Source organism: Eptesicus fuscus, chromosome 9 (genome assembly GCF_027574615.1).
Source record: "Eptesicus fuscus isolate TK198812 chromosome 9, DD_ASM_mEF_20220401, whole genome shotgun sequence".
Classification (NCBI taxonomy): domain Eukaryota; kingdom Metazoa; phylum Chordata; class Mammalia; order Chiroptera; family Vespertilionidae; genus Eptesicus; species Eptesicus fuscus.
Window position 1 is genome coordinate 10,187,979 of NC_072481.1, and position 14,124 is coordinate 10,202,102.

The 14,124-nt window shown below is 55.2% G+C and overlaps 1 protein-coding gene across 1 annotated transcript in view; it reads left to right on the forward strand.

Moving 5' to 3' along the window:
- IGSF21 (immunoglobin superfamily member 21) overlaps positions 1–14,124 on the forward strand; it is a 204,871-nt gene that overhangs the window by 83,354 nt on the left and 107,393 nt on the right. Inside the window, exon 2 of the mRNA XM_054721014.1 lies at positions 5,652–5,764. Coding sequence (XP_054576989.1) covers positions 5,652–5,764 — 113 coding nt within the window. The remainder of the gene's footprint in view (positions 1–5,651; positions 5,765–14,124) is intronic.

A 14,124-nucleotide genomic window follows, 5' to 3' on the forward strand; every position in this document is an offset into this window, starting at 1 on the left:
GAATCGGAAGGCATTGGGCTGGGAAAATGAATGGCATGGACCAGAGAGGGGGCGTCGTTGCATTTACGCTTGAGAAATATCATGGAGACGCCGGTGTGGTGGGCGCGTTGGAGGGACAAGGCCGGAGGCTGGACACCAGCGAGCTGGCCGTGCAGGGTCCTGGGGGAGGATTGTCAGGGCCCAAACCCAAGCAGGATCGGGTGGGGCAGGGTCTGTTGGACAGGGTCTCCTGCCTGGCCCCCACGAGAGGCCCCTGGATACTCCACGGCGGCACCAACACTGGTCCGAGCAGACGGTGTCGGAGAGGAGGATCGAAGGCACCTGAGGGCAGGGGCGGCCCTGGAGCTGCCTGGGCTGAGGCCCACAGGGAGGGGGTGCTTCGGAGAGGGCCTCTGGGGACCGCCACCCACTCTGACGACGGGGAGGTCTGGGGAAGGGGCGGGATTAATGTGTTCCTGCTTTCAACACACACTCTGATCCAGGCGCTGTCCTAGGCACGCGGGTCGCATGGCAAATGGAAGCCGTTCTCGGCCGTGTGCATGTGCGGTGGTGAATGTGCACTGAATACGCCACTGCAGGTGGTCTCAGAGGCCTGCGGGGCAGGGAGGGCGGGTGTGGGGGACTGAATAGCCTGGGGAGCGAGAGAGAGCTTCTTGAGGAAGTGAGGTTCCCGTGAGTCCTTGAAGGATGAGCAAGAGTTGCCCAAGCAGAGCGAGGGCTTGGCACGGAGGGGACAGCGAGAAGGGGCAGGGGAGGACGAGGAGGACACAGCAGGACTCGGGTGGGGCCTAGGAGCTGAGCGGGGCCAGCGACACCAGAGAGCTGGACGTGGCCAGGTCACCCCGAGAGGATCCTCAACTTTTTCTGTGGAGCCCTGGGAGGCTCTGAGGGCCCGAGAAGGCCAGGGGTGAGCATCTTAGAGAATTGAAGTCACTGTGGCTGCTGCGGGAGGAGGATGGGCGGGCATGGATGGAAGCAGGAAGTCCAAGACAGATCCTGATCTCGCAACGTCCTTCCTTACTTGTTTGCATGTAACTAACATTTTTCTGTATCATGTTGATTTTTTTCTCTTTAATGCTCAGGAGCCCAGGTATAGGGGACAGTTAGGTTCAGGGCCTCAGGTCTGGTAGGGTTAACCACCGCCATCGTCTGCTGACTACCCCCTGAACACGCAGGCGCCAGGGAGGAGGTCAGCACTCACTCCCACGGCCCCTGCAGCTGGTCCAGGGAGGCGTGGCTTCCCTCATGACTGAAGTAGGCGGAGAGGAGTGAGTGAGCTACCAGGGCCATCCCTGGCCGTGGTGGGATTAGAACTAGGGTGACCAAGCTGCTTCAGTTTGCCACCCTGGTCTCAGAAACTCCCTTGGTACTGGGCACACTGAGACACCTGGTCACCTTGACATAATTTACGTCTTTTCAGTGTACTGCCCCCGTGGAAACCCTCACTGACTCCTGTCCACCCACAGGGCCACGCATGAGCCCGACCTCCAGCAGCAGCCCCTCTGAGCGGGGAGAGGGGAGGGGCAGCGCTGGGATTTTGCAAGTCAGTTTCTGGACAGAGGAGCTATTTGTCATCACCTTATGGGGAGGGCGCTGGTTCCTAAATATTGCCTGCGATTTTGCTAAATGTGTCTTAACGGGAGCCGTATAAATGCTGTCGGAGATAGAGGGGAGAGAGATGGCAGCCTTCGGGATAATGAACTACTTAGTCAAGATGAATCCGTGCCACTCCTGATGCTGCGCCTCGATACCAGGGGTGGGGGTGGGGGGAGTGACGCATAGGGGCTGACTGGTGGCAAAGTCGATGCTGGAAAAGACAGAGTCTGTCTTTAGCTGGTGGCTGAGTAACTGGCAGACACTTCTCGGAGAAATGGCGGTGCGTCGTACCGGAAACGAAGGTGGCAAGATCCGGGCTCAGTGAACATCGGACATGGGACTGATTAGAGCAGGAAAGTCCCCACAATCCAGCTCATCCCTCATTTTACAGATGAGGAAACTGAGGCCCAGAGAGACGGGCGACCTGCCTGAGGTCCCAGAGCTGGTTGGCAGCTGAGACCAGAACTCATGTCCTGCGTGACCTCAGCACGTCGCATGCCTCTCCTCCCGGTGATCGCAGGCGGTGGTGGGATGAGACGGGCTTCAGGGTCGGGCAGATCTGGGTTCAAATCCCGGGTTTGCCGCTTATATCGCAGCCGTAGAGCCAGGCACTCCGAGGCTCTGAACCGCAATCCCCCCTGAGACAGAGGAATACCCACAGGGTGGGGTGAGGATGGGGAACGCACACGGGAGAAAGCGCAAAAAGCAGCTCGTGTCTAATTCTGATTTCAACACTGTTGAGAATGGAACTCGCGTGGCAGAAGGCGAGGCAGATGCGCAAACAGGCAATTACACTCCGGTGTGACATACACAGCGATCCTAGCGTCGTGGAAGGCGGGCACGGGCTGTTGCGAGAGCCGATGAGAAACCCGGAGTGAAAGTGCTGGGAAAACTGGAAGGTTCCAACCGTGCACCAGGAAGGCGGCTCTGATCCTTAGAGCCCAGGCCTCCTCCTTGCTCTGCAGCCTGGAGCCGCTCCTCAGTCCCAGGGGGCTAAGAGGAGGAGGAGCCTCCGCCAGGAGTGGCTCACCCTGTCCTCTGCCCTCTGTGGCTCTCAGTAGGGAACCTCGGGAGCCAGAGGCACAGTGACTTCCGCCTCAGCTTGGAGAGGTGTTTCCTGATGTTGGTTCCAAAGGACTCCAGCAGGACCGGGACCAGGGGCTGGCCAGCGGGACTCAGGGTCCTCCTTGAATTCTGCATCGTGGGCATCTCGCTTGCCTCACCCTCATCCCAGCCCTGGTTGGCGTCCCACAAAGATGCTCAGTCAGAGATGGGCCCCAGCGTGTACCAGGGCACAAAAACCTTTCCTACCAGGGCCCATGTGTGGAGTCACAGCACGCTGAGCACGCTGCAGCCTCGGGGCCTTTGCACGTGTGCTGGGCTCTGTCTGGAATGCTCTCCCCCTGGGTCCCCAAGTGCTCATGCCTCCCTTTATTCTGGCCTCTTCAGACCACCTGGTGCAGAGCAACCCCTCCCCCATGGCCCTCTGCCGCTCTACCCGGATTTACACGTGCCCTCCTGGCATGTTTGCGGGGGTCTGTTCATCCCACCATCACTACTGTTTGTTCATTGTCTCCTCTGCTGGAACGTCAGCTCCATGAGGGCCTGTTCTCGCTGCTGTGTCCCCAGTGGCTAGCACCATGCCTGATAACCAATAGAGTCTCAATAACTTGTCTTTCACGAATGAAGGCCAGACAGGAAGAAGGAAGGAGAGAAAGGTTCTGAGAGTGCTTGAAGGGAAAGAGCGTGTCTAACTTGGTGTAACCCAACATCTCCCACACTTAGTTGTGGATCAGAGCCTCTCGTTGCTGAAACACCCTCTAGGAGTTCCTTCCTTTCCACACACTCTGGGAAATGCTGTCTTACGGCGTCAGAGCCACCGCACTCAGGCACCCACTTCGAATCCTCCCTCTGCTGCCCCAGGGAGCCCTGTCTCGGCTGTGCGGGGGGCTGTTCTCTGCTCCTGGCCTGGCATGCCGTGAGTTCCCACCTCCTTCCGGTGGGAGGGGCCCTTCCCTGGTCTTGAGCTAGTCAGCCATCCGGACTGACAATGCTCAGCTAACTCTTAGCTATAGGGTCACAGGTGAGACCCTAGGGGAGGGCAGCCCCCCCGGAAAGGTGAGCCCGGGGGTCAGCCCCAGGATGGGACCAGGTCCCGGACTCCTGCCGTGGTCTCCCAGTGGCACACCCCTCCTCCCCAGGGTTGGGTGTGACGTGTTTGCCCCCCCTTTTCCTCACCTCACCCATCATTAGTAAGCCTGTGCGTAGCATGGTGGTCATGAAGGAGCAGAAGGTCTGGGTTCGAGTTCCAGCTCTGCCAGTAGGGCTGTGTGATCGGGGCAGGTGCCTTGGCCTCTCTGTTTTCCCGGTGGAACGTGAGAATAATACCTGTACCTCTCTCCTAGGGTGGTCACGATGGGTCCATCCCCCTGAGGGCAGCCTCTTTGTCAGGGTTTGGGATCCTGGCTGGGCCTGGGGACTTCCCTGATTGCTCAAGCTGGGCAGGTCCCCCCTCCGAATCATAGTCCCCCACCTTCATCCCACCATCACACACCCCCTGAGTGTGAACCTGTATTCCCACGGCATTCCTGGAGGTTGGGAGATGCCTGAGCCTCCTGCTTCCCAGATCCGGTCCAGCGCCTGTGCAGAGCAGGTGGGAGCAAACACTGTGGCCGAACGAAGAAAGAGAGGAGGAGGCGGAAAGCTGGCCCCTCTGACCTCCGTTCTCTCAGGCCCATGGCTCTGGGGCTCCCTGTGTGCCGACTTAGGCGTACGTTAGAGGCTGCCCAGCGATGAGCCCCACATCTCCCCCCCTCACCCTGGGCCGTGGCACCTGAAGCCTTGGCCTATGGAGGTCGAGTCTGACTTCAGCGTCCACATTGATCCTCCCAGGTCAATGTCTGTGTTTTACCCTGGAGTGTTGTAGCCATTACGCTCCAGGCAGGGGCCAGGGCCCTGGGCTCGATCTGCTCAGGTCGCCTGCACAATTGAAATCCCTGAGCCCATCCTGGCTAGTTTTCTCATTAAGACGATTGGACTGGATCGATCCATGAGGTCGATGGCTGGACATCAGCCGGTGGGAAGCCAATCGGATGAGCCTGGATGATAAACCCAAGAAGGAGGCCCCCCCGCCGAGCTGGAGGGGGCACCCAGCCCTCTCGGATGGGGCTCAGGGAGGCAGGGGGCGTCAGAGGCCTCAAGGCTGGACTTGGTGTGGAGGCAGCTCTGTTCCCCTGGGCACGGCACCAGGTGAGCGTCCCCGGGATGCCCGGGACAGCTGTGGGTGAGAAGTAACATCTGGAGCTTGCAGAAGTTTGAAAGTTCTTCCCAGGCACTCAGCCCATCGTCACCATCCCCAGGGCCAGGGTTAGGACTGCCTCTCCCCTTGGGGGGCAGGGTGCGTGCAATGCGGGATTCGGGGTCCAGGGAGCAAACAGCAGTCCCCGGGGCTCTCCTTCCTTTTCACCAGGAGTAATTGGGTTGCGAGGCTGGGAATGGAGGGATCTGGCACCTACGACACCATATCCTAAAGTGGGTTTCATGGGACCCTGGCTGCATGGGATGCTGATGGTGCTTACGGAATGGCTACGGGACCCGTAGTCAAATAGGTTTGGCAATGCGAGATGAAATGCGTTTTAGCATGCTCCCTTCCTGCGTGGCCCAGCAGACTAACACATCCTGGGCTCTCTGAAAGGGGGTGGGGTGAGTGTTTGACCACAGAAGGGTTTCCCAGGGAAATCGTGTAGAAATACACGGCGGCCCTCCCTCGCGTGCCAGCAGGCACCGCTTTGACAGAGAATTCATCCCAAGAAGAAGTGTTGGGATTGGAGGGTTCCACCAGAGCCAAGGAAATTGCCCGAAAGGGGACGCCAATGAGAAGGAAGGAGAAAAGGATGGTGGCTCATTCTGGCTCGGTTACCCATCACAGAGACTGCAGAGAACAGCGCCCCCTACGGAGGTGCCGGCCCTCTCCACCACCCGCCTGCCCCGATCAGCCCGCCCTCCTGATCAGCTCGTGCCCTCAACGCCTCATTCTCCTTTTTTTCCCCCCATAGGCTACTTGACTGTCAACATTGAGCCTCTCCCACCCGTGGTGGCTGGTGATGCCGTGACCTTGAAGTGTAACTTCAAGACAGATGGCCGCATGCGTGAAATCGTGTGGTACCGGGTAAGTCGCCACCCCTGTCCCCTTCACTCCCCTGGCTAGGGCTAAGGATGGGGTCCCCAAAGCCCAACTGGAGACCCTCCCGGGGGGGCTATGCCCTCAGCCCTCAGCCAGCCCCGAGCTGTCCTGTGCCCTCTGCCAGGTGGGGATCCTCCGCCAACACCCTGCTCCACGACCGCTTCGCTCCGTCTTTCCTCTGCTCTCAGATCTGTCTCGTTCTGGTCCCTTTGTGCCCATGATGCCGCTGTGCCCGGGAAACCGCACAAGCACCCAGGACGCTGTGTGTGGGCCCTGGTGCAGGGGAACACCCAAAGGGTGTTGACGGGCGGCAGTTCGGGCAGGAGGCTTTGGGTACTGTTTTGGCAGGGGAGCGAGAACAGGACAGCTTCCTGCCTTCTTAAAAACCAAACGACAGAGCTGGTCTGCCTTTCAATCCGTCACATAGAGAGAGGACTCGTCCTGGTGGCTGGCACCCTAAGTCTAGGTCCGAGAAGGGGTGTCGCTAGAGATGTGCAGATGCCCACCGGCCAGGGCCCGGGTGAGGCAGCAGGAGGACCAGCTTGTGGTCTCGGGCACGAGTGTTGGTCTTTTCAGGCACGGACGGAATCCTTCCTGTGTCTGCACGGGGCATCCCGGACGGGACGCGTTGCCATCCTCTCACAATGAGCGTCGGGTTTGCCCAGAGCGAGGCTCCGCCGTCTCGGGAACAGGGTCAGCGGAGGGCTCCCCTTCCATGATCTAAAACAGAGGTTGGCAATTTTTTTTTTTTTTCAATGAGGCCCAGAGAGTAAATATTTTCCTCTCCGGCGACCGTATGGTCCCTGTCGCCACGACTGCGCTCTGCTGCCGCGGTGTGGAGACGGCGACAGGCGGCGTGTGGATGGAAGGGCATCGCTGGTCCCCATAAGACGTTCCTCGTGGGGGCCGCAACTTGAATTTCACGTCACGTTCACGTGTCGCAAAGTATTCTCCTTTTTCATCCTTTTCAACCATTGACAACGATTTTTAAAGACATTCTGGTCTTGAAGGCCACACAAGACAGGCTGTAGGCGGAACTGGCCCCATTTTGCCATAGTTTGCCAGCCCCTGGTGTGAAATGGCACTTCTGGAACCTCTTGTAAGCGGCGCCGCCCCCTCCTCCAATGTGACCGAGGATGACAGTCAAATGGAGCTGCTGTCCATGGCGCGGATGGAGCTCGGAGGAGAGAGTGGGGGCGAGGTGGGGAGTGGGGGTGGGGGAGGAGGGTGGGCACAGCTTGGTGACCAGGCATCTGAAACTGGTTCCTTTGTTCCTCCGAGTTCTGTCCACACCCACGGCGCAGCGCGTGGAGCCTGCTGGCTCACGCTCACCCTTTGCGGCCGGGACTCAGAGCCGCTCCCCTCCATTTCCTCCCTGCTCCTGGTCCAGTCTTGCTTTGAAGCATCCTGCCCTTGCGCTCTTTCTTGCACTTTCTGGTCTTTGATTCATCATTGGCTGGTGACGGTTGTTTTGTCGGCTGTGACCCGGGTTCCTTTGAACCAAAATTGTTGTTCTCCGTCTTCACATGGTAGCCCGTCCCCCTTAGATTCACCTCCAGGGCCCTCCACCCAAGCAGCCGGGCCCCACAGGTGTGACGCTGACTTCCGGGGGCCCCGGCATTAGAGGAGGGCTCCATCCTAGATAGATCGGCGGGCCTAGAGAGCGCCGAGGCATATGTTAGATAGCGCCACGAACTGCATTGCTCAGAGGCGTGTTTACATGATACAGGAACTGCTTGGCTGACACGCTGTGAGCATCTCATTAGCACCTGGCAGAAGCCCTGGGATGAATTAGCTCCAGCTCCTCGCTGCTGACGATGGGGCCCGTCTCTCGCTCAACCATCCGGAGATGGGATCTGAGTGAGGGGCAGTGAAAGACCTTCCCAGCCGGCAGAGAGAACTAGGGATACCCAATGGGAACAGTTAATGGGGGTGGAGGTGTTGGGGCGGGGGGAGCGTGGAGACAGGGAAATACCAGCAGGCACCTCACTGCCTGCCCAGCCCTTGGAGCAAGTATCCTCGCTCTTGTTTGAAATCAGCTGTCGCTATCAGTGGTGAACATCTCTCTAGGGCGGTCGCTGCCAGGGAGGGGGAGATGCCGGTGCCAGGCCCAGGCCCAGGCATAGGAAACCGGGAGCCGGCCTCCACGTCGCTCAACTCTATGTTCTCTGAAGCTGGGGGATGGGGATGGGCAGGAGGAGAATGCCCAGCTCCCAGTGCAGACAGAGACTTTCCCTTCCCTTCTCCACCCCCAACACGGGGCACCCCAGCTCACCCCATCCCTCCTGCAGCCTCACCTCCCTCCACCCGGGCCTGTGATCAGGTAGATTGCTTTAAGAATCTCTTACGGTGTCAAGCCCTGCATATCAGGCCATGGTAGGCTGCACTAATTAATTTATTTCATTTCACATCCTTTGACGGAGGGCCTCTGGAGGGGGGGGGGGATGCAGATGTATGCAAATCGCATGCAAATTGCCCACTGGATCAAAATGCTTGGGTCCTTTTGATTCTGTAGCTGGACTGAGGTAGCAGCTCAGCTGACTTGGGACTCTCCGTGGGACCAGGCGAGCCCCGCGTGCCCGGTCTGTGATGGTAAGGATGGAGGTGGAGGATGGGAGGAAGCTACAGGGAAGTGGCTCCAGGCTGCCAGCTCCCTCTGCCTGCTGCCACTCCGGCCTTCCCTCATAGATTGCCTCTTTTCCCAAGGAGCCGACTGAATGGAGAGAGATAAGAGGCTACCAAGATGGGGGCACCAGGAACCATGGCTGGGCAGGGCTTCTGGAGGGAGTAGGAGAAGCATCAACAGGAGCCCCAGTCTCCTTCCCCAGCCAGACCCCCCCCCCCGCACGCCTCACCCCCCAGCTCTCCCACCCAACCAGGAGCTGCCGAGCCAGTGTTGTTTGTTTTCTGTACATGTGTTTGCCTCCCCAGCTTCCTTTCCTCATCCTCCGTGAATGAGCTTACAGAGTCCGGCTTGGAAGGAAATGAATAGATTACACAGGCCCAGCCAGGGCTGAGTCTCCAATCCCTTTAGAAGGCAAAAGCAGGGCATTGTGGTGAGGCCACCCCTGCCCGCTCAGCCCTGTGGGCATGGAATGGCCCAAAACATGTGTAAAGCCCAGCAGCCTCTCCTCTGGTCCCGAGGACATTGTCTTAGGAATGGGGTCGTCCTGAGCTTTCAGAAACCCAGTGAGTGGATCGGATTCTTTGGGCAAAGTGAGGGAGCTGATGAAACTGCCTGGAGCAAAAGGGATTGCCTCCTTGGGGTTAACAAGACCTCTGGCTGAATATTTGGGAAGGTCTTGCCTTGTGGACCCCTTGGGAGTGGGGTAGGGGGCAAGGAGAATAGGAAGAGGTAGCCAGGGTCCACACCTCCGACACTTTGCCCCACAGCCTGGCCAATTTGTAGAAGATGCCAAAACTGTAGACTAGACTCAAAGAAGTGTACATGATCAGGGCCCCTGGGTCTGTGCTGTCCAGTGTGGTAGCCACTAGTCACGGATGACTATTTAAGTTTAAATTGAATTAAATCAGATTAAGTTTAAAGTGTTTTTCCTTGGTCAGACCAGCCACATTTCAAGAGCTCACTAGCCACACGTAATCAATGGCCCCCATATGGGACAGAGCAGCAGTATGGAGAACATTTCCATCAGCATAGAAAGATCTACTGGGCAGCTTGCTGTAGATATTTTAAAAAATGTTCCGTGGTCTCTGGTATATACTGTGCTTTCCTATTAAAGAAATAACCGTGGATTTCATTGAACCCGCGTCCCAGGAAAACTCACTCTCAGGTGAATCTCAGAGAAATGAATTGTATTTATTTTGTAACCTCCCATCATTAGACTGTGGGGCACTGGGTGGGAAGATGGATCATCTTCTCAGAAGACTTCTTTGAAAATATAGAGATGTCGAGAGAGTTGTCAGGCCCTTAAAGTTCTGGGTATCTTCATTGTCTATCAAAGCCTTGTTCAACCTAAGGATGCTTCCGAGCCCTTTTCACCATCTCCAGATGCTTTCTCCCCAGTTCATGGGTTCCTCCCCTAGTTTTGAGTCTCCCAGGCTCTTTCTTCATAGCTCAGCCACATAGCTCTCCTTTTTCACTAGAACAATACAGTTGCTAATAGAGTAGAGGTGCAATGCCATTTATGGCCAGTAGGAGGCTCTCACTTAACAACCAAACTACCTTAGCGTTCAAGTCAGGACTTTGTTCTAGAAAATGAGTGATAAATAACATCCTTTACTTAATAATTTCTATTCATTTACACCTATAGTTGGAGTTTATTTGGGAATGCTGCTAATACTAATCTGAGTGGCTAGCATTTGAGCCTTTACTATGTGCCATGCATACATGCCTACCTTTCATTTTCCTGTTGGCATTGAGAGGTAGGTATTATTGTTAAGCCTATTTTTCAGATGAAGAAACTGAGATCATTCAAAGAGACTATCTCAGCTCATGTTGCTGTCCCTGATTTCTGCAGAAAATTCTAGATACTCCCTACTCCATAATCCTTCTTTGTGGGTCTACACTCCATCATCAAAACACCCGTCTGCCCACTGAGCATCTTGAGCACAAGGGCCAGCTGCATCCTACTAGGTATGCCTAGTAGTCACCTCAGGAAGTCTTTGTTAGGTGAACAAATGGTAGAGCTGTAAATATAAATGCATGTGCACGTTTGACCAACCACACCAGGTACCCACTTCCGTTTCCGGTGGCCATATGTATACAACTGATCGCATCATTCTGCTTGGGGCTGAGTGTGAGTCTTAGAATACTCAGGGCTTTGTGGAATATGGATAAAAGGAACGTTTCTTATCGGGGAACACTGTCTAAACTCATTTAGTTGGAGGTCCAGCAGGCAACGCCAAGGTCTGTTTAGATCATAGAAATCCATTAATCAGCCATAGAGGATCATGGGAATTTAACTGTTCATAGCAGTTTTTATTATCTCTCCTTTGTTTTATCTCTTTCCTTCACAATTTGTTCCCAAGAGCTGCGCTGGTCCCATATTACAAGGCACAGTGAAGAGAGCCATGGAGCGAGATAGTGAGAAGGTCTACAAACAGTGGCACCCCCACTTTCAGGAGCCCCTTTTCTGGCCTCTTTCATCTTGTGGGGATCATGTGCCTGGGTGTTTGTTTCGTGGTGTAAATGCCTCCTCCATGAGGCTACCTGGCTACACAAGCGCCCACTCTGGGGCTCTCTGCTGGGTTCCTTTGTAGTGAGAGCTCATGGCTGTTTGGGGCCTTTAGAGAAAGGGTGAGGCGGAAGGCTGGGAAGGGTAAGGTAGACAGAGAGAGGACTTAAGCAGCAGAATGCCTGCAGGTGAATTCAGGGTGTGTGACTTTGGGCAGTGGCTTGACCTTTGTGCATTTCAGAAACCTCATCTGAAATTGGACACAAACACACCCGCATCATAGACTTAAATGAGGTAATGTCTGCAACAAACAAGCCCAGTGCTTCCCTCATTATGGCACCGATTCAATTGATGGTGTCCGTGGTCCTATCCTGTCTCTTGGTAGCTTAAGGGATCCAGAGAGGAAAATTATGAAACAAGAGTGGAAGGTGTTTTGGGAGGATCACCAAGATCAGATTCCCTGAATTCCATCCTACCACCTACATTCCCAAGGCAGGTGGGCAGAGATCACCCTCTATGCTGGAACTCTTTGTCCCTATGTGGTTCTGCTGGTGAATTCATTGGGTTTCAGTTCTTGGAAATATCATTACATAGCTCAGCCTTTTCAGTGGGTCTTAGCTCTCCCTGAAGTAAGGAGTTATTTCAAAATGGCTTTACTGGCATTGCCTCTCTGTGAATCTCAGTCCTTGACTCGGTCCTTTTGTTGTCTGAAACAAAATAGAAAATGATTATCATAAAGGGCATTACAGTCCGCTGGCCTCATAAGAGCAAGAAGGCAGGTACACTCTTGGTGATGCTTGTAGACCAGGGCCCACGTTCTGGAGCACAGAGCTGGACTGCCCCTCTGGCCCCTCTGGCTTGGAGCCCAGCATGGCAGCTACTCAACCTGGCTGCTCCTGGCTGCTCCCCTGGACCCCAGCCTGATCCTGGGCTCACAGATCTTACAGCTCCAAGATCTGGAGAAGGAAGGGAATAAGGAAGACAAGAGATCTTCCTCACAGAGTCAGAGCCAAGCAGGCCCAAGCTGCCTTGTCCCCCTCCCCCTTGCACCCCCCCCCCCAGCCCTTAGCCTTCCAAAGGGGCAGACTCCTCTGATGAGCAGTGTTCCACGCCCCATCTTATCACACCGGTCAGATAAGAGGAGAGAGTACCAGAGAGAGAGACCACCAAAGGAAAGTTGACTGTAAAATAAATATAATAACACATAAAGGAGAAATGAGAATATGTTTCTAAGTCTAATTCCATTGCAATTATTTTATTCCGTCTTCAGCCGTAGCTTGTATCCATTCCAGACCCTTACAGGTCCTTCTTCCCGGGATGGAGTGGTGGGAGAAACCTTCAGCTCCCCCTAGAGGTCAGAGTGTGAAGTGCAGTTATTGCTGCCCCCATCCATAGTCTACAGTGTAAGCTTGGTTGTCAAGGGATTGCCTACTGTGGCTGCTTTTTAGAATGTTCAGAGGGACCTGTAAAGATACACTATCGGCTGGGCCTCCTCCTCCAGTTATGGAATGGGAATCTTCAGGATTGGAGCCTCAGGGCACTTATACTTTTAACCAGCTCCCTCTGGAGATGGTAATGCCCTCGGGTCAGCCAGGGACCACGTTCTAGTGTTTGGGAAACTGAGAGAGGGAGCTGCTCAGTTCATTCATTCATTCATTCATTCAACATTAATTTAGCGCATGGTTCCTGAGCCAGATGGTTCCAGACACTGGGGGCACATCAAGAAACAAGACAACAAGATCCCAAAGTCATGCAGTCTACCTTGGGGGAGGAGTTAAAAAGATAAACAAACAAGAAAATTACCAGATAGTAATAAGGGCAGTGTATACAGTGAAAATAGGCTGATGGGATGGAAAGGGATTAGTGGGCAGGAAAAGACTCATTTAAACCAAGATCTTAACCCTTTGTGTGCCATAAGCATCTTAAAGGCAACAAGGAACCCGCAATGCCAAGGGGAGGCGATGGAGCATTCCAGGCAGAGGGAGGAGCAAACGCCAAAGGACCTATGTTAGGAACAAAGAGGAGAAGGAATCCCACCCCGTGGCCTTGGGAATGAAGCCAGTGGGGAGAGGGAGAGGTGAGGCAAGACGGGTGGGCAGGACTGCTCGTGCCAGGCCCTGAGCTCAGGGACCTGGAGCTGGAGTTTTTCTAAGGGCAGCCTTGGAGGGATTTAAGCAGGACCTAGTTTACTCAACGAAAAGGTCACTTCTTGGCGGAGACCGGATTGTAGGGGAGGCACGGCTAGAGCAGAGACCACAGTTCAGGCGAGAGGCAACAGTGGCTTGGGTGAGGACGCAGATGGGGGCGACGATGGGGGAAAGAAATGCTGCGGTGACTTGCAGGGAGAGTGGAAGGGATGCTCACGTGTGGAAGGGGTGAGAAGGGAGGATTCAGGGTGACTCCTGGCTTTTAGGCCTGAGCAGCCAGGTGTGGGGGACAGTGCTATTCACTGAGACTAGGAGGAGAGGAGGGAGGAAACCTTGGAAAGGATTCTCTGTGTTAGGGTCCATGTGGCTCTACCCCGTGGAGATGGAGCTGTGGAGGCTACGAATGGAATTCTGGGGAGATGTCAAGATTGGAGATTTCTGCTTGGGGGGTCATCGGAGTATGGATGGATTTAAAGCCACGAGCCTGGGTGAGATGACCGAGGGACGGGGTGAAAGAAGAGCACCCAGTATGGGACCCTGGGCACCCACGATTCACAGAGAAAAACGTAGCCCAGCCAGGAGACTGAGAAGCAGCGGCCAGCGTGAAGAAACCTAGGAGGGGGTGCCCAGGCCCCAGGGGAGAACAGTCAGCCCTGCCCAGTGCTGCAGCGAGCTGAGTGAAGATACAAACGGAGAAATGACCGTGACTTTGGCAACATGGTGCCCTCTGGAGACCTGGACAAGAGTAGCCTCCTTGGAGTTAGGACAGACAGAAGCTGTAGTGAACTGAAGGAAGCATGGCCTTGAGGTTTTGACTGTTAAGGGGATCTGACCTTGAAATTCTGGACAAATCTTTGCAGATAGCATAAAGACACGATTGCTTCTATTTGGCTCGTCTCCATTTGCATGTTCTCCATAAGCTACCAAGTACGGCATCTATTGTAAACGTCCCCAGCCTTGCCATCCGGAACTGTGGCAGCCTGGCTCCCCCTCCAAAACGGGAAAGTGTTCAGGGGACTCTAGAGTGAGTGAGCAACGCATCTGGTATTTGGCAAAGAGATCT